Consider the following 21,340-nt stretch of genomic DNA (forward strand, 5'->3'; position numbering starts at 1 on the left):
ATGACCATATAGCATATATTCAACACAAAAAACAGTGACAATTTGCTGTTGACAAAGGACAGCTGGACATCTAAAGGACCCCATTACCTTCAGTAGCTTAGGGCCTCATCAAACCTAAATCCGGCTCTGCATACTGTGTTTATAGACTTTCACTTCCCCATAATGCTGTGGAGCTTCTTAAACCTGACAGGCTGTGTACACACTACACCTGAAAAGCACATTCCAAGCTCATTCTTTCCCCCAAAGAATTCAAAGAGTGACAGTTCCCAACAACCTTTAACCAACGACAGTGCCCAGAGTTCTTTGAGAAAAGGATTGTACCTTGAATATCCTCCAAAGGTATAGTGTGAACGCTGTCATGGTTTAGGGCCTCAGCATGTTTTAATCCAACCCTGTACAGATACTCTGGTGGACACGATGCATTCCTTAGAGGTTGGGTCTGCTGCCCCTGTGGATCCTGCCACCTGAGGCAGTCGCCTCACCTTGCCTCATGAGTGTGCCAGCCCTGAAGTATAGTCCTCCAGCTCACCCAACAGAGGAAATGTTAATGATTCAAGTAGGAAATCCTGATAAGCAGAGAGTTCTGAAAGTTACCCTTTTAAAAAATCAATGATGTTGCTATGCCTGGGCTAGTATACCAGATGGTAGCCCAGGTGAACGATCTGGGCAAGTGGCCATCTTTGAGCATTGTTTTGGCTCATCTACCTTTGTTCCCTTGGAGTTAAACGGTGGAAACCATAACTGCAAAGCTTAAGGTCAAATTAGAAAGAAAGAAATCCTGTTTAACAGTGCACACAGCAAGCAGTTTTGCATACTGAACCGCCAGGAAGCATAAAAATAGAGTTTTGCAGAACGGTTGGGTGCAATTTGCCCACCTCTGAAGAGAGCCAGAAGTGACTGGGTGCATTCTACAACATGTTGCCATCTACTGGAAGATCTTAGTACTGCAAATTTCCATTATTGCTATCTGCATAGCAGACGAGAGACAGAGGCCAGTCCTCCTAAATAAACCCTGTTTGCCTCTGCTTTGAATAGCACAGAGTAGACTGTAGAGCAAGAGTGAGAAGCTTCAGGCCGAGGGGCAAACGCTGCACTTGGGGCCTCTGTATCTTACCCTCAACACTCTTCCCAACCCCCTTCCCAGGCCTTACCAGCTTTCCCCAGGGAGATACACTATGGGTAGGCAAATTAAGGCCCAGGGGCCAGATCCAGCACAATTGCCTTCTAAATCCAGCCGGTGGATGGTCTAGGAATCAGTGTGTTTTTACATGAGTAGAATGTGTCCTTTTATTTAAAATGCATCTCTGGGTTATTTGTGGGGCATAGGAATTCGTTCATCCCCCCCCCCAAAAAAATATAGTCTGGCCCCCACAAGGTCTGAGGGACAGTGGACTGGCCCCCTGCTGAAAAAGTTTTTCGACTATCTAGGGGGACAGTGGACATGCTTTCACTGCTCAACAGCTTCAAGAAAAATGTAGAGAGCAAAACCAATCTCTGTATATAGCGTTTATCGACCTGGATAAGGCCTTCAACACTGTAAATCATAATGCTCTGTGGACTGTCCTTCTGAAAATCAGCTGCCTAGATAAATTTGTGAACATCCTTCGGCTCCTCCATGATAATATGACAGCAACAATCACAGATAACAATGGCTTTCAAAGTGAACCAATCACAGTGCGAACAGGCGTTAAGCAAGGTTGTGTTATTGCCCCAACTCTATTTATTATTTTCTTTGCCATGATCCTACATATTGTCGAAGGGAAACTCCGCACCAGGGTAGAAATCGTATATTGAACAGATGGAAAGCTCTTTAACTTGAGTAGGCTGAAAGCAAAGAATAGGTTGCCATAACTTCCATCATAGAGCTTCAGTATGCTGATGACAACGTAGTATGTGCACACTCAGAGGATGACCTCCAAACCATCCTAAATATCTTCACAGAAGCCTACAGAAAGCTTGGCCTATCACTCAGCATCCAAAAAACAAAGTGCTGCACCAACAAGCACAAAACAACCCCTCTGCAGTGCCACAAATCCAACTCAATGATGTAGTGTTAGAAAGTGTCAATCATTTCTCCTACCTGGGCAGTTACCTTTCCACAAGGGCCAACACTGATGCCGAAATCCAGCATTGCTTGAGTTTGGCGAGTGCAGCTTTCTCCTGGTTGAAGTGCAGAGTGTTTGAGGACCGGGACATTTGCAGGAAAACCAACATGCTTGTTTACAAAGCTATTGTACTACCAACCTTACTGTATGCTTGTGAAACATGGACCACTTATAAACATCATCTCCAACTTCTCTAAAGATTCCAACAATGGTTTCTCTGGAAAAAAAAAATACTGTACATATCACTTGGGAAGACTGGCGAACTAATGCCAGTGTACTGGAAGAAGCAAAGATCATGAGTGTCGAAGTAATGATTCTTCAACATCAGCATTGTTGGACCGGTCATATTGTTTGGATGCCTGATTATTGCCTTCCAAAGCAACTACTCTATTCCAGACTTTAAAATGGAAAGCATAATGCTGGTGGTCAACAAAAGAAGTTAAACAACTCTCTCAAGGCATTTTTTTTAAAAAAATTGTAGTATAAACACAAACAATTGGGAAACACTGGCCTGCAAGTGCTCCAACTGGAGAACAGCCTTTACCAAAGGTGTTGTGGACTTTGAAGACACTCAAACTCAGGACGAAAGGGAGAAACAAGCTAAGAGGAAGGCACATTTGGCAAACCCTCACCATGATCAACTCCCACCTGGAAACTTGGAAACCTATGTCCCCACTGTGGAAGGACGTGTGGAATTGGCTTACACAGTCACTGTTAAGACCATGTTCATGGAAGACAATCCTACTTAGCTACAAGTGATCACCAAAAAATAAGAAGAATTGGGTTGTTGTTTTTATTTTGATTATGTACTTTGTGCTTTTATTTTCTGCCCTGAGACCTGCAGGTAGAGGGCGGTATATAAATTAAATAAATAAAATTAAAATAAAATAGATAAATCCTTGTGCCCCTCAAAAACCTCTGCACAGCAGTATAATATAGCCTAAGTGCTCTGCAAAGATAAGGATCACAAGCATTGCTCTACCCAATTTTAGGGCCGCCATACGTCCAGATTTTCCCGGACATGTCCTGGAATCGGGCAGCATAATGACTAATGATGTCTGGGTGGATTTTCACAAAATGTCTGGGGAAACCCAGGTGTATGGAAAGGGAAGTATTTAAAAATAAATAAATAAATGAAAAATAAAAAAAGTCCTATAACTTTTTTGGGGGGGGATATGGCAACCCTACCCACTGTTGTATCTGGTTCAACCCACCAATGACATGTGCTCCCCCAAAAGTTTCTCACTCCTGCAACTGGGTTACAAGGGTGATTATTACCAAGATCACAGCAGGTGTGGAGTGGAATACCCACCCCCAATTTCATGCCCTGTTGTGGTTGGAGGAAAATCTCTTCTCCAGGTGTGCTGTTTGCATTGGGAGGAAATCCCCCATTGCTGCCTTGTAAAGACAGATAGATATATGAGCAAACCAATAAATTATATTATTATGGTTATCTGGATTGTTATGTACTGAGCTGAATAGGATCCAAAATGCAGCAGTCTGATTGGTTCTAGAACAATAGGATTCAGAATGCAGCAGTCTGATTGGTCCTAGAGCAATAGGATCCAGAATGCAGCAGTCTGATTGGTCCTAGAGCAATAGGATCCAGAATGCAGCAGTCTGATTGGTCCACAGGACAGGAGCCACCCAATCCAGCTCCAGGTGGAAGTGAATCCGCAACCTGATTGGCCTACAGGAGAATCCCAGAATTAGCCAATCACGTGGGGCCCATTGTGTAAATAATGGATATAAAGCAGACATTCTGGGGGAACTTCCATTCCTCCTCAACACTATGAGCTGAATAAAGAGCATGAAATCCACTCTCGACTCCAAGTATATTTCATGGATAGAGGGCAGTGAATCAACGGGAGATGCATTTTAAAATGAAAGAGTGTGGCAAAACAATCAACTCTTAGAAACAGTTTGGACTTTAGTAGTTTTAGACACAAAGAGAGTGCATGACTGGGGTGTGGGTGTGGTGGAACTAATCCTTGTATGCTTAACAAAATGTGGGGGTGGGGTGGGGGTGGGACTCAATTTATTGACATAGGAGAGAAGAATAACTGAACTACAATGCAGTATTCAACACACACAGCCTGATAAATGGATTGGAACCTACTTAGGATAAAAGGAATCCAAAAGTTCTTTTTATTGAGTTTTTCAGCATCTCTCCGAATCTAGCACCTCCAGGGAAAAGCATCTTGATTGGCTGAAGCAGGAACTGTTTGGGAAGGGAGGTTCGTCCATTTATTTCAGCTTGCCAGAAAATCCATTGGCAGCCTCCCTTTTTTCATTCTATAATGCAGCAAATCTATCATGGTTAAGCAATGGCTGCCAAAAATGGAGTTCTCCTTAATTCACAGCACTAGGCTGAGCTGGCAACCTACATAACATATAAACACACAGAGGCTCTCCTAGCCTTCCATCCAAGTTTTCCAAAGTGCTGTGATACCATGGAATATTCACAAATACTCCAAATGCTGAGGAAAGTAGACCTTGGAGTCACCCACTGGGCAGTAGATTCTGGACAGACAAAAGAGGTACTTCTTCTCGTTTCACATAATTAACCAGTGGAACTCTATTATTATTAATAGATCCATAGATCTCAAAGCAGTTCACAACATCGCAATATCTGGTAATGGCATCAAGCTTAAGAGTGCAAAATCTTGCCAGTTCCTCCCCACCTCCCAAAACAAGGGAAGACCCACAAGCCAAATTATTCCTGTACCCATCAGTTTTTAGATTCTGGAATTAACGGTGCATCGGGCTGCCTCCTCCTTAAGATAGTAATGTGCACAACTTTGCTTTAAAATGTGGCAAGCAATCCTTGGTGCATTTGGGGTCCACCCTGCTAATTCTGAGTGGGTCCCTGGACATTTGCCCCAAAGTCCTACCCAGATGGCACCATGGGTCTCCACAAATGATCATTATCCAGCAGATTAATTCCAATGAGCAGTCTCTCCCAATCTCTCACATACACACACATACACACACAGAGACAGACAAAACATCCGTTTCAGTCTGGGCGGAAAAGATCAAAGTGGCATGGTTTAAAGAAATGAAAAACGTCTGCTGAAAACTGTTTTGGCGTTTGAAGGAGGAGCTCTTTGGAAATGAAAGCTTTCTTCAGCCTTTCACCCCAACCCCAAACCAAGCAATGCAGAAACTAGGAGCTGCCTAAGCATGTTTGGAGCTTTCATGAGATTTTTAAATGTTCTCCTCTCATCTCTGGATCCAAGGAACAGATTTGCTTACGGTGCTGGCTTTCCACGAGATGGTCCAGACCTGAAGCTCTGTTTCTTAACCGCTCAGATGAAAGCTCTGAACTTTACAGCCTGGAAGTATATGAACAAGATACAGCTATGCAAAGGACCCTGTCAAAAGGAGAGGGGCAAACAGGAAGATTGGTGGAAGTTAATTTATGGCGGAATGTGAGTTCTTAAAAGTACGTATAACCATCTACTGCATCCTACCAATTATACATCTGAGGCTCCAATACTTTGGCCACCTCATGAGAAGAGAAGACTCCCTGGAAAAGACCCTGATGTTGGGAAAGATGGAGGGCACAAGGAGAAGGGGACAACAGAGGAGGAGATGGTTGGACAGTGTTCTTGAAGCTACCAGCATGAGTTTGACCAAACTGCGGGAGGCAGTGGAAGACAGGAGTGCCTGGCATGCTCTGGTCCATGGGGTCACAAAGAGTCGGACACGACTAAACGACTAAACAACAACAACACCGATTATACAACACAGGGTGCTGGTTATGGGAGCAAGACTGGGGGATCTGTGTGTGTTCAGTCATCAACACCCAGTCTGCACATGGGGAGACTGATCCAGAGGGAGCCCTACCCCACCCCCGATTCCTCTTGGCAAACTGGGAGCAGTACCCCACTGGGGACCATGTTTCCCGAAGGAATGCTCCCTCCTGTATATGTTTAATTGAGCCTTAAGGTTCTCTAGCCACCCATGCTAAGTGAAATTATATAGGTGTCTTCCAAGGACAGAGCCTTTTTGGTAGTAGCACCTCATCTACGGAATAGCCTCCCCAGGAAGTTTGAGTAACTTGACTGAGTTTCCATTTCATCTGTGTCCCTGGGGAAAAAGGAGAGGCACACACATTTTATGACAAGCCTTGCATACATAAAATCTCTTTTATTTTTATAAAATATAATACAAAGTTGCTACACCCATCACTGGTGGAACATTAAATAATTATTACACAGTAATTCAAAACATGGTGCTTTTATGCTAGTATTTTTATGCTGTCCTTTGTACGCACTTGGGGTCAGGACACCTTGGGCTAACCCTTCTGAATAGTGAAATCACAAATTATTTTAAGCATTGCAAGGATGGGGAGACCCATCCTTGATTCTAGAGCCTTTCATGAGTCAGTAGGAGCCAAGATACAATATCAAGGCATGACACACCTGGTATTGAGCTTCAGAAGGCAGGTGCTGGAGGCAGTGGGAGATCAAATATTTGAACACTCTTCCATATCAAAGAAAAGTCTTTGCCTGTGGAAATCTAGCATGTCAAGGTAGTGTTTGAATCCAGCCTTCTCTCTGAAATGCTAGTCACAGACAGGTGAACCCAGTCACCTGCACTTACCTTGCAAAAATATTTAAAATGCAGAACAAGCGATAAGACCTATTTGTTAAATAGAATGTCACCTGCATGTCTAACAATGTAATCTAGGTTACTGAATGCAAGCACAAGAACAGACTTTGTAAATGGGTTTTGGAGGAACCACACATCAGCAATCTTGGCAAAGAAGCTCAATCAACCTCCTTCAAAACATTTTAATTCTGATGGTCACTCTGACTTGGAAATGTTACTTACAGAGCAGGAATGGGGAACCTGTGCCCCCCCAAATGCTGTTGGACTGCATCAGCCCCAGCCACCATGACCAATGGTCAGGGATGATGGGAGCTGTGGTCCCCAACACAGAGCAATAATCAAATCCAGAAACATTAAAGGGGAACTGCTGTATCTATCACCTGATCAACTCTTATCTGGGTGATCTTATATTCTTCTTATATAGTAATGGAAAACTCATTTTTCTGAGTGTAGGTCCCTATGATGGCACCATCCAGAGACAAGTTAGAGATATCTGAAGACATGGGAGAAGTACAAAAAGTGCTTAGGGGGGAAATGTGGGGTGAAACACAAGAACAGCCCAATGAAGACAGAGGATGTTAAAACCCACAGAATGCTGGTTACCTATTGTGATGGGGAGGGACAGAAAACTGCAAGGGCAGGTATGGAATGGAATATAATGAAAAAGGGCATGGCTGGCAACCTGAACAGGAACATTCTGCACTGTAACATTTTGTTGCTGATCCCACTTGCAACTCTTCATTTCTATGTGGGGCTTAAGTTTCCTTTAGAAACAAAACAAAACTATCTTTCATATGCCAAACTCCTTCCACCTTGAGTGCTCTTAAAACCATTGCCTTAGTTTGGTTCCCAGCATTCATTTGAAGCCTCAAGAATTGCTATCGAGGAAGGAAGAAACAGGAATGTTTAATTAAACAGTGCTAAGCCTGTATCTGGCCGTTCATTTATTTGCATATATAATCATTTAGTGTTTGATCATATTCTTCTAGGGTCCAGAGCCCTGGTTACTGGAGGAATTGCTGAGCCCCTTTTTTTATGATATGAGCCTGCTGATCGCATACGTTTCAGCTCCCATTAATCCTGGGTTTGGTTATTGTGACACGTGGCCACACTCTTGTGTTGTATTTGGAGCCTGCCTGCCTGCCTGCCCTTCAGAGAACAATGGCAGCGAACGCAGCTTCCCTGACTTTTGCAAGATCGGTTTCTTGCACCTGACCATACTTGGGCTACCTTATCAAGGAAGCGGTTGCTCCTGTACGTCACACATGCCGCTCCAAAGCATCAGGGTGGCTTGAGTGACCTTCCTTATCCAGTGGATAAGGCGATTATGTCAAGTTAAGCACTCAGCTCAGCTTTCTTTCTTGCACAAGTCAGTCTCCATCCTGCACGCCTCTAATGCACAGAGACCCCACTGACCATGCAAAAGGGGAAGAGTCTCATGTACATATATAAAATTATGCCCAGCAGCATCAGTGCCATTATAGAGATCCCTGCAGGGACATCATTAATGGGTAGTCCAGGGCTCCCAAGCCTAGGAACAAAGGACACTTCCTTAGTCCACCCAGTTCAGTATTTACTCTCCCAGTCCTACCTAAAGGTGCCAAGGATTGAAGCTGAGATGCTAAGTAGCCCCTGTTCCCCAGCTTTCCACCACAATGATAAACTAGTGAATGGACAAGTCTACAACAACCCAGACTAAGGAACTTGCTCCTTTCAATTATATATATATATATTTAGGAAGCAGAAGCTACCAGATTTATCCTCAGAGGATATATATTATGTGCTCTATTATATTATCAAAGCCATATAGATTCCAAGATCCAGCGAAGAATGGCAGGCATGCTGCCCAAGCACATCAAGGCTGGATTACTGCGATGTGCTTTTGGTGGGGCTGCCCATGGTTCAGAAGCTCCAGCTGGTGCAGAATAGAGCAGCCAGACTGCTGATGGATGGAGCATTGTTAAAACACCTGCACTGGCTGTCCATCTAGTACCAAGCCAGGTTCAAGTCCCTTTTATTAATTTACAAGGCCTTGAACAACTTAGGGACCCCTGGAATCCTTATACCCCAGATTGATCACAGGGATATCAGCAGGAGCATCACCAGTTGTTCCTCTAGTTGGTGGGGCTCCTTTGACAGCAACAAGGAACTTAGCTTTTAGTGCCGCCGGTTCGCTCTTGTGGAATACTCTATCAGTGGAGATTCAGCAATCACCTACTGTCATCTTCTAAACACCTGCTGAAAACTATTCTGCAAGGCTTATGCAGGAAATTAGGAACCCACATTTCCATAACAGTGAGCTGATTTCTGAGTTCAAAATTTTCTATATGGTTTTTATTGTATGGATTCATGTATTGAGTGTTGTACAGGCAGCAATCATTTTAGGTGTGTCTAATTGATGTGTGGCGCTGTGGGTTAAAGCCTCAGCGCCTAGGACTTGCCGATCGAAAGGTCGGCGGTTCGAATCCCTGCGGCGGGGTGCGCTCCCGCTGCTCGGTCCCAGCGCCTGCCAACCTAGCAGTTCGAAAGCACCTCCGGGTGCAAGTAGATAAATAGGGACCGCTTACCAGCGGGAAGGTAAACGGCGTTTCCGTGTGCGGCTCTGGCTCACCAGAGCAGCGATGTCACGCTGGCCACGTGACCCGGAAGTGTCTCCGGACAGCGCTGGCCCCTGGCCTCTTAAGTGAGATGGGCGCACAACCCCAGAGTCTGTCAAGACTGGCCCGTACGGGCAGGGGTACCTTTACCTTTACCTTTAATTGATGTGTGATTGCTGACACACAGGTCCTTTTGGACGTGGAAGAGGGCAGAACAGGGGTGGGGCATACTTATGCACACTCAGCCAATGGACATGGGGGCTGGGAATGGAAACCCCCCCATGCAAAATGGCTGCCTGTAAACCACTCTGATTTTATGAACAGTGGTATGTATTTTTTATAAAACACACACACAATGGAGAGGACCATTGCTCAGTAGTACATCAGCCTTGCATGCAGAAGGTTCCAGGTTCAATCTCTGGCTTTTGCAGGTCTGGGAGTGACCCGCGCCTGAACACTGGAGAGCCACTGCCAATCAGTGTAGACAGTATTGAGTTACAGGAACCCAAGTTCTGACCCATTACAAGGCAGTTTCCTATGTTCTTGAGGCATAAGAGCAAGAGACAACATCTTCTTCCTTCACAACCCCAAGGGGTAGGGAGGGAATCAGTTCATTCAAACTCCTAGGGCCAGCTTAACCAGTATTCCAGGTACGTATAAAAATAAATCCCAGCCACATTGTAGCTCATATTATGGAAGCTGTCAGGTGCCTCTATACTTCAACCCTGGCATATAATGCCTCCCTGGGACTTTTGACTCACTATACCAACATCCAGACCACACAGCCCAGGAAACAGCTAGAAACTATACATACAAACTTTCAGTCCACCCCCGTGAGCATGACAATGTTCAGATCGTCCCAAATATACCAATAGGACTTTTGTTGCAGCTCTGGCTGAACAAGAGAACCTCAGCACTGACTGCAGGGGAGCCAAACCCAAACATCTCTCACCCCAACAGTGCGACAACACTGATTTTAGTTCTTCTGCTTATTAGCACTCAAAATACAGAAGAGTGTGCCTAAGAGAAAACAGCAAGCTATCAGAAAACAAGAACTACTTTAAGGATTAGCCCCCTCTCCCCCCTGAATTCTAAAATGTGCTTTCAGGCATTATCTTCAAGCCAACAATAATCAATGGTTTCATTAACACTGGGCAATGTAACGTTGATTTACTGTTCAGGGAAGTCCCAGGCGTACTGGAGCAACGATTCCTGAAATACACGTTTGTGTGTGGTTTAAGAAGATGGGTTGATGGTTGGCATCCATATGTCTCGGGAGACAATGGAGGGGTGTGCCTTTGAGAGTGAAGTCAAACCACTGGAGAGGTACAGCACCTGCTGTGGCTGTAGAGAATGATACTGGAGAGACAGGATTTGTTGCAGCTGGGGCAGGAGGTGGTAGATGATTTTGTCTACCTGGTTTCTACCACAGGATGGGTTGATATATCCCAACCTTCCATTTTCAAGCCTGGTCTTCAGAGAAAGTGGAAGCATCCCTTTAAGTATGATTGGAAGTGAAACTGCCATGCCTAGAGGAGGAATACCTCCCAAATATTGGCTCATAGTGGTGGCAGAATGGAAGGGCTGCTGCCACCTTCATGCTTGACATCTGGCTTTCCTGTCAGAAACAAATGGGTGAATCTTTGTTCCAATTCAGCATCATATTACACATTCAAAAAGTGGCAGTAATGGGAATCTTTCTCTTCCTGTGCCACTTCTCTTAGTTTTTGGATGCTATAAACGACAAACTATCCTGATCCTTGAATGGCATGTTGGGGAAATGCACTGTAAAAATGAACTGGTGCTGCTTAGCAAGTCCCCTGGCATCTCTAGATAGGGTTGGGACTGGAACATTGCTTGCCTGAAAAAACTAGGGATCAGCTGCCAGTTAGTGTACAGTGTAGACATGGGCCAATGATCCCACTCAAGATAAAGGAGCATCCTCTGTTCTCATGTATAGTAGTGACGTTGCTAGAGGAGGTTATGGTTAATTGCATTCCAAGTGCTCACAGCCTTGGGAATGCAAACAGGTTTTGTGTTGTACACAAGTGTTTTCATCTCATTGAATGCACCTCGTCTGCAGCACGATACGCCAATGTTTCCATAGTGCAAATTTCCCTGGAGTTGACACCTATTCCAGCCTACTCCAACATGACGTAGGTCTATCAACTGGTCATTATTGTATCCCGCCCTTCCTCCAAAACACCCAGGGCAGGAGTTATCCTATTTTCCTCATAAAATCCCTGGGAGGTATGTTGGGTTTAGAGGAAAGTGGCTGGCAAAGGTCACCCAGTGAGCTTCGTGGCTAAGGAGGTCTTGGAACCGGGGTCTCCCCAGTCTTAATTCAGCACTCTACGTATCTACTAGGCGGCCCGGGGTATTCATTCCAATGTGACTTGTCTTGCACACATGGCCTTGTGCACCAGACCTTTGGAAACTTCCCCCTGCCCCATGCTAACCAGATCATGAACACAGACCCGGATTGGATGTCAATGGTCCTTCAGGTGCCCGTTGGTGTTCAAGTTCATCTCTTTGCTCCACCGGCTTCTCCAGGCATGGTACTTCTTCATGCTCTTCCTCCGGGCGAACTGGCAGATGCTGACCATGAAGACCCAAGACACGGTGTACATGATCACCCCGCCGACCTTGATGAACCACTTGGGCTTGGGCGACATCAACACGCAGTACATCAGCCACGCCCCGACCCCGATCCTCACCCCTGTGAAGAGCACCACAAAGAAGAAGTCCACCACGTCCCCCGTAAGAGTGTGGTAGAGCCCCTTCTCCCGGAGGAACCAACGGGCCTGCAGCAGCGGGTTGGTGATCTCGCTGCCAAAGATGACCCCGTTGACCTCCGCGGCCGACTCGCCCAGGGCGAGGGAGACAGTGATGCCCAGGATGCTGACGGTGTGATGGGCCAGCATGAGAGCCCCTTCTGCCTGGAAGTAGACGCACCAACCAAGATCGAAGAGGAAATAACCCAAGCTCATGCAGAGCGCATGCACCTGTAGGGTGGTGTTAGGTGACCCTGAAAGGAAAGGCAAAAGAAGGTCAGACTAAGGCTGGGCGATATATCAATATATCATCCAAAACCAGTTTGAAGTCCACATCAGTTTCATAATTTTTGACCTGGCAATGTATTGTAAAATATGATGTATGTGTGTATGTGTGCTATGCAAAAATTACAATGTGGGGAAAACCATGAAGCCAGCCAATGCCTCTACATAAAAAGGTAAAGGGACCCCTGACCATTAGGTCCAGTCATGACCGACTCTGGGGTTGCGGCGCTCATCTTGCTTTATTGGCCGAGGGAGCTGGCATACAGCTTCCGGGTCATGTGGCCAGCATGACTAAGCCGCTTCTGGCAAACCAGAGCAGCGCACGGAAATGCCGTTTACCTTCCCGCCAGAGCGGTACCTATTTATCTACTTGCACTTTGACGTACTTTTGAACTGCTAGGTTGGCAGGAGCAGGGACTGAGCAACAGGAGCTCAACCCGTCACAGGGATTCAAACCGCCGACCTTCTGATCGGCAAGTCCTAGGCTCTGTGGTTTAACTCACAGCGCCAGCCGCGTCCCCTGTGCCTCTAAATAGGGCCATCCTTATTTCAGACGCTGTGATATACAGTGGTACCTTGGTTCCCGAATGGCTTAGTTGACGAACAAATCGGTACCCGAATGTCGCAAACCCAGAGATGTTCCAGTTTGCAAACGTTTTTGGGAAGCCGAATGTCGGCATTGTTTCTGGGGCCAAGCAGCCAATCAGAAGCTACACCTTGCTTTGCAAACGTTTTAAAGTCAAACAGACTTCCAGAACGGATTGAGTTCGAGAACCAAGGTAGTTCTGTATTGGTATATCACGATGCTGAAAACCAGATAACCCACCCCTAGGTCAGACTGCATCCAGCTTGTAAGAAGCTGATTTATATTAAGCCGGACTATTGGTCCATCTAGCCAGTAGTGTAGTGGCAAATTCAGAAGTCTTCATGATACTCACAGCCTTCTAAGATTATACAGCTTTCTAAGATTATACAACACAGGCGTCCCCCCCCCCCCACTAATGCTAGGGTTATGTTCCGGCCCGCCATGCACACAAGTGAAATTGTGTAATGTGGGGAGCATCCTTTAAACACCCTCTGCCATTTTCTCTTCAATCTTTGCCAAAAAAAAAGCTGTATCCAAAAATATCCACAACTAGAACTGAAGCTCTGGGGCTGGCAGAAGACTGGAGGATGTACGGGAAACTGGCTGCTGCTGCGCTACCCTGCACATCAGCTGTTAGGCAGGGAGGCTGAGCAGCCTAAACAAAGACCTGCTGCATCTCCAGTCTCTGCAGGGCTTCCTCCACCCTCCGTGACATCCTCTTTGGGCTCCAGGGAGGGTCTCCACATGAGCCATAAATACTCTCCAACTCCTGCCATTTCTGAGTAGGAATTCATTTATTTATTTATTTCCCTGTGCTGCGTGTGTACATAGTTGCACACAAGTCGGTTGCATGTTAAGTGGGGGAGGATACCTGCTCAGGCAGTGACCGTTTTAGGCACGTGTGACATGTGCACGACTGTACACGTGCGCATCACGTTGAACCCTGAACCATCTGAACTATTTTCAATTCCATTTCCAATAGCCCCTTATATCTACTTTGCTGCTGTCGCTGTCCCCACATTGTTTTTCAGCCAGTGTGGAGCCAACTTCTGATCTAAGGTGAGGCGGTTGCAGCATACCTGGGTAAGACATAGGCCACGGGCCATCGATAAAGCTGATGTAGCCGGAGAAGCAAGTGGCAAGAACCCCGTGAGTCAGAGTAACCAGCCTGCAACTCCACTCGTAGGTGCGGCCTTTGAACCAATGGCAAGACCACGTGTAGAGGGAGAGCCAGCCAATCAGGCTGAAGGCCACCCGGAGGACCATGGTAGCCACCATCCTGTGGTGGGATAGAGGGGAGAAAGAAAAGGATGAAGTTAAATCCCTCAGTTCTTGCAACTAACCAGAAACCCCCCTGCCCCTCACAAGATGCGGGATCACTTGCCACCAATCACTCCTGCTAGTTAGAAATTAGCCAGGTGCCAGGTGCATTTTGCTACTGGTTTGGAGCCAACTGCAATTTCTGGGCGCCAGGTTGACAACCACTATTCAAAAACCTCTGCCTTAGGCCATGGTTAGTTCCATTTCCACTGTGTGTTTTTTTCCTTCTTCCATACTGGGGCAAGTGAATTGTTGTAAGAGGAAGCAGTCAAGCAATGTAGCTAAGATTCCAGAACCATAAAACTGTAGCATTGGAAGAGACCCCAGTGCTCATCTACAGTATAGTCCAACCACCTGGTGAATAGACATTCCATTGTGGCAACCATAACCCAGGTTCAAGGTGCCATTTGAACCCAGGTTCGAGGGGGGCATATATCTTAGTTTCTATAACACTGCTTCTAATAGCAATCTTGGGTGGTGGTTGTTGTCAAAAAGAGGTGACAGAAGCTTTTGCGAAATGGGAGGTGCTAGCATTCTCTGGGGAAAACCTAAAGGTTAGCAAAGCACAAAGAGCCTGAAATGCTGGTCAAGTGATTTCCAATTATTTATTTCCACAAATTATTTATTTCCAATAACTTTTCACTAAGTGCTAAGCAGTACTCTGTATCCTTTGTTTTTTTCTTTAACCCTCTCCATGCCTGTGTAAGGCAAGGTGTCGTCTATTCCGATCACACACTGTGCAGCTTCTGTGAGGACTGGAAACTTACTAGGTTTTTAAAAGGAGGGTTAACAGTTGCATCTGTTTCCACTAGCAGTGTTTCTTAGATAGTGGACTGAGACCTACCAGTGAGCTTGGGGGGGGGGCACTTTCACATGCCACAGCTTGCCCAGTGCCTCCTCACTTGCCTGCCCCAACCCCTAGCCTCCACCATAGCCTCTTGCAATGGACTAAGTTGTTGCATGGTGAATAAAGGTGGCCAGGAGTCAGAGAAATTCAGAAGGGAGAAAAGAATAAAGCTCTCTCTCCTCTGCAGGGCCAGAAGAAGTGTAGAAGGAAATTATAAAGTGAGATCAAAGGTTAGTATTTTTAAATATATATGCAGTGGTACCTCAATTTATGAACTTAATCCATTTCGGAAGTCCATTCTTAAACCAAAGCCGTTGGTTTAAGAATGAGGCGCACTTTCCCTAATGAGTCCTGCCACCGGTGCTTCCATTCATAGACCAAGGTAAATTTTGCTAACCTTAACACTACTTCTGGTTTTGCGAAGTTCTTATACCGAATAGCTCATAAACAAGGCTGTTCTTAAACCGAGGTACCACTGTATTATTATTGTTGGAATGACAACAGATAAATCCGAAATAGAAAGGAGGAGGGGAAGAAGGGGAAACTGTTATGGGAGGAAGAATAAAATGTAAAATGAGAGATGAAAGAAACTGGCAGTTTGGGGGGCGGCGGTTAAAGTACAAGTTAAGCGTGAAATGAAAATGGGAGAAGAAATTACAGGTGATGGGTAAAAACACTTAGAGAGGTATGTGAGGTTCGGAAGGGAAAACTCTAAAAGAAAAAGCCTTTCCCCCCCAACTACAGCCTTTGGATCAGCAAATGCTGCCTAAAATCTGGAAGGTGAGCCACAGTACTCAAGCACTGAGATTTTCCAGCACACCACCTCCTACCTGAGCCATTTCAGTGGAGGAGCAACAGGTGGGGGGGGGGGCTTTTCATTTCAGCAATTTCTTAAAGGGAAACCGAGCTCCTTGCAGCTGAGCTCTTAAGTCCCTTCCTTTCCCCCTTTCCTCCAGATCGGTGGGGAGGAGGCGGGAGACCCTTTGCACGTGCTTTGAGCTTCGCTTATTGGATGCCTCGTCCGTCTTCAGGGCCGAGGCATCCCTGGCGTTGGAAGGAAGATCCGGGGTTAAAACCCCGTTGGGAATCCCGTCTTCATGCCTGGGAAGCGCCGCGCGCGCTCTCCGCGCCCTCCCTTAAAGAGGCTTCCGCCGCCTTGATGGAGCGCAACAGGAGGTCCCCAGTCTGGGAATGCGGCCCCCGTCTCTTCCCTCCGGCCCCAAAGACCTTCTCCTGCCCTGCAGAGCCCAGCAGGGTCGTGCGCCCGCTTTGGGGAGCCCCCGCGCGCTCCTTGGAGAGGTTACCTGGCCCGGAGCGCCGACGGGGCCACCGCGCCGCTCCCCCTCCCGCGGCTCCTCCGCCCCCCGGGCAGGCGAGGCGTCTCCGCGTTACGATGATCGCCGAGCCGGAGGCGGCAACGACGGCGGCGGCGGCAGAAAGGCAGACAGGGAGGGAGGCGGAGAGGAGCCGGCTTAGGGTCACCTGCTGGTGGGGAGGAGAGATCGCAGCGCCGAGGACAGGGTGGGGGCAAGGGGCCGGGCCGGGAAGGAGGGGAGAGCCTGAAGCAGCCCACCCCCTCGGCGTATTCGGGGGAAGGAGGAGAGAGAAAGGGAAGAAAAAGGATGAAGGGTGGCGAGCGACAAACCCTCTCCGAAGGTCGCTTCCAGACGAGCTGAGCGTCAACCCCACAAGAGCGCCCAACCCATGGTTGACAGGGTTGTCAGATGTCAGTCAACCAATGTCAGTCCTGCTCAGAGTAGACCCTTGAAGTTAATGAACAAGAGCCACTTAGATTCATTCATTTCAAGCGGTTTACTCTCAGCAGATCTTAACTGGGAACACACCCACCCCACCCGTTTCCTGGCGTGATCGGAATTGGTCGGTGCGCGTGTGTTAAGAAAGGAAATGAGCGGGTGTCTGATTATCAATAATTTCAGTGGGCGGGAGGTGTAGAGAGACGCTTCCGTGCCTCTTGCCAGGTCTTCCAGGAACAGAGAGCCCCGGCGAGGAACAAGTAAAATCTGTTGCGCAGGAGATCACTCGGGTGAGCTGGACGTGACCCCTTCGAAATACTTATCCTGTCCTCCCTAAGCAAGGAGGGACTTTGCACATACGTTAAGGAAGGTTTCCAGCAGGTGGAGTGGGATAGGGGGCAGAAGCACAGTTCAGGCTGCGCCTTCCTCTCTTGTTGAAAACGTCATTTTGACAGCGGGTTGTTTCAGGCTCACTGAGAAATTCATGGATGAGAATGCGATCAATGACTACGGCTAGGTACAGACTACAAGTACCACACCTTTAAAGCACATTCTTCCCCTCAAAGAATTCTGAGCACTGTGCTTTACCGCTTACACACAGCCTTTCTCAACCTGCGGGTCCCCAGATGTTGAACTACAACTCCCATCACCTCTAGCTAGCAAGGCCAGAGCTCAGGGATGATGGGAGTTGTAGTCCAACAACATCTGGGGACCCACAGGTTGAGAACCGCTACTTGCATACTACAGTGCCCAGAATCCTTTGAGGGAAAGTGTGTTGAAGGTGCTTAAGTGGTTTCGTGGTTGGAGTATTGGCCTAAATGAGGCATAGATGAGGCATAGGTGTTTGGGACTACAATTCCTGTCATCCCTGACCACTGGCCCTGTTAGCTAGGGATGATGGGAATTGTAGTCCCAAATATCTGGAGGACCAGAGTTTGCCTATGCTTGGCCTAGATAGAACCTGGGAACAGAAGTGGGAAATCTGTGGACTTTCTGATGTTGCTGGACTGCAGCTCCCATGATCCCTGACAATTTGCCTTTTTGGCTGAGGCTGATGGGAATTGGAGTCCAAAACATCAGGAGGGTCCCAAGGTCTGACCTCAGGCATCCTTCTCCAACCTGGTGTCACCCAGAACTCTCGGACTACAACTCCCATCAGCACCAGCCACAGGGAGTGGACCAACAGATACGTCAGTGTGGTGTAGTGGTTAGCGTGCCAGACTAGGATCTGGGAGACCAGGGTTCAAATCCCCAGTCAGCTCTGAAGCTTACTAGGTGACCTTGGGCCTGTCATTGTCTCTTCACCTAACCTACCTCACAGGGTTGTTATGAGGATAAAGTGGGGAGACAGGAAAAGCCATGTATGCTTTCTGGGGGGAAGGTGGGATAGAAATAAAATAAATAAGTAAATAAATTTCAAGTTATAGTGTGTATGCAGCTTACAAGTGTCTCTCTCCCACACTGGCGTGCCACATTTTCCACCTACATAGCAGAAAATACTGGTAGAAAAGTGGGTAGGTAGGTAGAAAAATCTTCTGATGCTGTATGAAACAGCTTTGTTTCCATCCAGCCCACAGCAAGTCATTTAGGAACAAAGGTACAGGATAACTGAGGTGGGGAGGACCTTTCTGGGCTGATGGCCCCAGAAGGCTCTTCCATCAAACACAACATTTTGGTTCCATGGACCTCTGAATTCTATGCTTTCATTAAAAGGCCAGTGTTGATTATATGTTTGCTTATGGCTCTGCCTAGTCTAGTAATTATCACACCGTGAGTCAGGTCGGATGATGATCTCTCCAGTCCTGACGGCCCAGTCAGGCATAACTTTGACATGACCAATTGCCCTTCTGAACACAAATAAATTAAGCCATTTTGTGCATGATTGTTTTGTACATCCAACAAAGCAAACAAGCATCGCTTTCTTCCACTTGAGCCTTCCCTGTAAATGTTGGTTGATTGCGGGGAAAGTGGGATGTGTGTGTGTGTGTGTGTGTGTGTCTGGAATCCGGAATAGCAGCACTCCTCTAAGGAGATACATATTATATCCTACAACAAAAGTGAAGTCCCCTCATGTAGCTTAACTAGTGATAAACACCATATTTACTCACAGCCTTTGCAACAGTGGTAACCTTAGATTGTCGTTGCTGTTGCTAGCTTTGCCATTCCAGTTTTGTGAACCCCTAATTGCCTTCGATTTTAAGAGTACCTCTATTGTTTACTTTGCTGTCAATTAATGCCCTTAAGGCATATCATCAAGGACTTCCTGTTGTTTAAGCCACCCATGAATCGTGACAAATCACTAAAATTTGATCTGCCTCTGTATTCGCAGATTTACATACTTAAAGGTAAAGGTAAAGGGACCCCTGACCATTAGGTCCAGTTGTGACCAACTCTGGGGTTGCGGCGCTCATCTCGCTTTATTGGCTGAGGGAGCCGGCGTACAGCTCCCTTGTCATGTGGCCAGCATGACTAAGCCGCTTCTGGCGAACCAGAGCAGCACATGGAAACGCATTTTACCTTCCCGCCAGAGCGGTACCTATTTATCTACTTGCACTTTGACGTGCTTTCGAACTGCTAGGTTGGCAGGAGCAGGGACCGAGCAACGGGCGCTCACCCCGTTGCAGGGATTCGAACCGCCGACCTTCTGATCGGCAAGCCCTGGGCTCTGTGGTTTAACCTACAGTGCCACCCGTGTTCCTTTACATACCTAGTGAATGGCTAATTGCTTGCTGCAAGAAATATCACTCTTTGCCATTTGGAGCAGGGGAGTGATTTGGGCCTTTCTCCCTCTAATTTCCAGATATGGCATTTCCCCACAAAATATTTATTTCCTCCCCACCCCGTACGACAACTTTGACCCTAGGTTATGGGCGCAACAACAGAATGTCTAGGCGCTCTTTTTTATAACAAAAATACAAAGCTGAAAATGAATGAACTGCAGCTAAAACATTATGTTCGTTTTTCACATGGTCTTGTCCTTCTGCTGGCCACCCCCTAATACTCTTAAGAGGGCCTCTTCTCCAGTCTTCAGAGAGTAGCTGGAAGTGAGGAGGCAGAAAAAAGTCCTCCTTTCCTTCCACTCGTCAGAAACTGCTTGTGCTAATGAAATTCCGTGTCTCCAAATGCGCCTGGAACAATGGGAGTTTCGAACACTGCCACTTGCATGCCAATCATATGACACAATAATAAAGTCAGGTGATTGACAGCTGGGCAGCCCATCCACCTGTCAAAGCCAACCCACGGAGGCGAGAGGCAGTGAGCAATTCGGACTGAGCTTCCCATTCATCAGCAAGGAGTTCAGTCCTGTTTTCTGTCGGGTTCTGGTGGGCAACAGAGCTCCATGTGGAACTCAGCGCGAGGAAAGTAAGCAGGTAAAGGTGTTTTCCAGAAGCAGCAAGGAACATTCTTTTAAAAAGTGTGAAGCACCTCTCGAGGCTGCACATCTAAGCACATTCACTGCCCGTCAGTATAGACATGAAGGATCAACTGGATTCTGCTCATGACACCACACACTGTCAAATCTAATAGCTGTGTGACCTCAAAATGTGCACATACCTACGGGACCGCCTGGTATACCCCGCGGAGGACCTTAAGGTCCACAAATGACAACACCTTGGAGGTCCCAAGTCACAAGGTGGTTAGGTTGGTCTCAACTAGGGCCAGGGCCTTTTCAGTACTGGCCCCAACTTGGTGGAACGCTCTGTCACAAGAGACTAGGGCCCTGCAGGACTTGACATATTTCTGCAGGGCCTGCAAGACAGAGCTGTTCCACCTGGCCTTTGGTTTGGACTCAGTCTGACCCTTATGTTTCCCTCCCCTTATGGTTTTGATCTATGGGCTACTGTTAAAATGAAGCTGCATTTTAAATTATATTTTAACCTGTATTTTAAATTGGTTTATTATTATTATTATTATTATTATTATTATTATTATTATTATTATTATTTTACTGGTGTTAGCTGCCCTGAGCCCAGCTCTGGCTGGGGAGGGCAGGGTATAACTAAATTCTTCTTCTTCTTCTTCTTCTTCTTCTTCTTCTTCTTCTTCTTCTTCTTCTTCACTTGCCCCTGTACTGTGAGGCTGTACAGGTGAGGTTGCGACCATCAGTGGTTTCAGATGTCTTAAGAAGAACCCTGCTGGACCTAGTCCACCTAGTCTGGCATCATGTTCTCACAGTGGCCAACCAGATACCTATAGGAAACCCACAGGTAGGATTCGAACACAAGAGCACTCTTCCCTCCTGCGGTCTCCAGCAACTGGTCTTGTAAAGACTTCTCTTTTCGCCTAGGCTTTCCTTGACCCATAAGATCAAGGACCCTGTATGAGAGGCTGGGAAGAGAACATCTCCCAGGGTGGGAGGTTGGGAGAAGGAAGGGAAGCTTCCAGGTGAGACAAGGATTAAGATATACCTTTGAGAGTGGGCTTTGCATTTACTTCACTCTTTTTTGTTTTTAT

The 21,340-nt window shown here is 46.8% G+C and overlaps 1 protein-coding gene and 1 long non-coding RNA gene across 4 annotated transcripts in view; one reads left to right on the forward strand and one right to left on the reverse strand.

Moving 5' to 3' along the window:
• Positions 1–21,340, forward strand: part of LOC307203804 — a 446,600-nt gene that overhangs the window by 165,865 nt on the left and 259,395 nt on the right. The gene's annotated exons all lie outside the window — the stretch shown is intronic.
• Positions 10,447–17,218, reverse strand: TLCD5 (TLC domain containing 5). 3 transcript variants are annotated; one of them, XM_079954862.1, is made up of 3 exons: positions 16,777–17,218; positions 14,044–14,243; positions 10,447–12,347 (listed from the first exon to the last, which is right to left on the reverse strand). In XM_079954862.1, the coding sequence occupies exons 2-3, from the start codon at positions 14,240–14,242 to the stop codon at positions 11,809–11,811; spliced, it is 738 nt and encodes a 245-aa protein (XP_079810988.1). In that variant the 5' UTR covers position 14,243; positions 16,777–17,218; the 3' UTR covers positions 10,447–11,808. The 3 variants fall into 3 exon arrangements, with proteins under 3 accessions (XP_079810988.1, XP_079810989.1, XP_079810990.1); XM_079954863.1 differs by lacking the exon at positions 16,777–17,218 and adding an exon at positions 16,436–16,527; XM_079954864.1 differs by lacking the exon at positions 16,777–17,218 and adding an exon at positions 15,962–16,283.

The sequence above is a fragment of the Podarcis cretensis genome (assembly GCF_951804945.1).
Source record: "Podarcis cretensis genome assembly, chromosome: 15".
NCBI classification, from domain to species: Eukaryota; Metazoa; Chordata; class Lepidosauria; order Squamata; family Lacertidae; genus Podarcis; species Podarcis cretensis.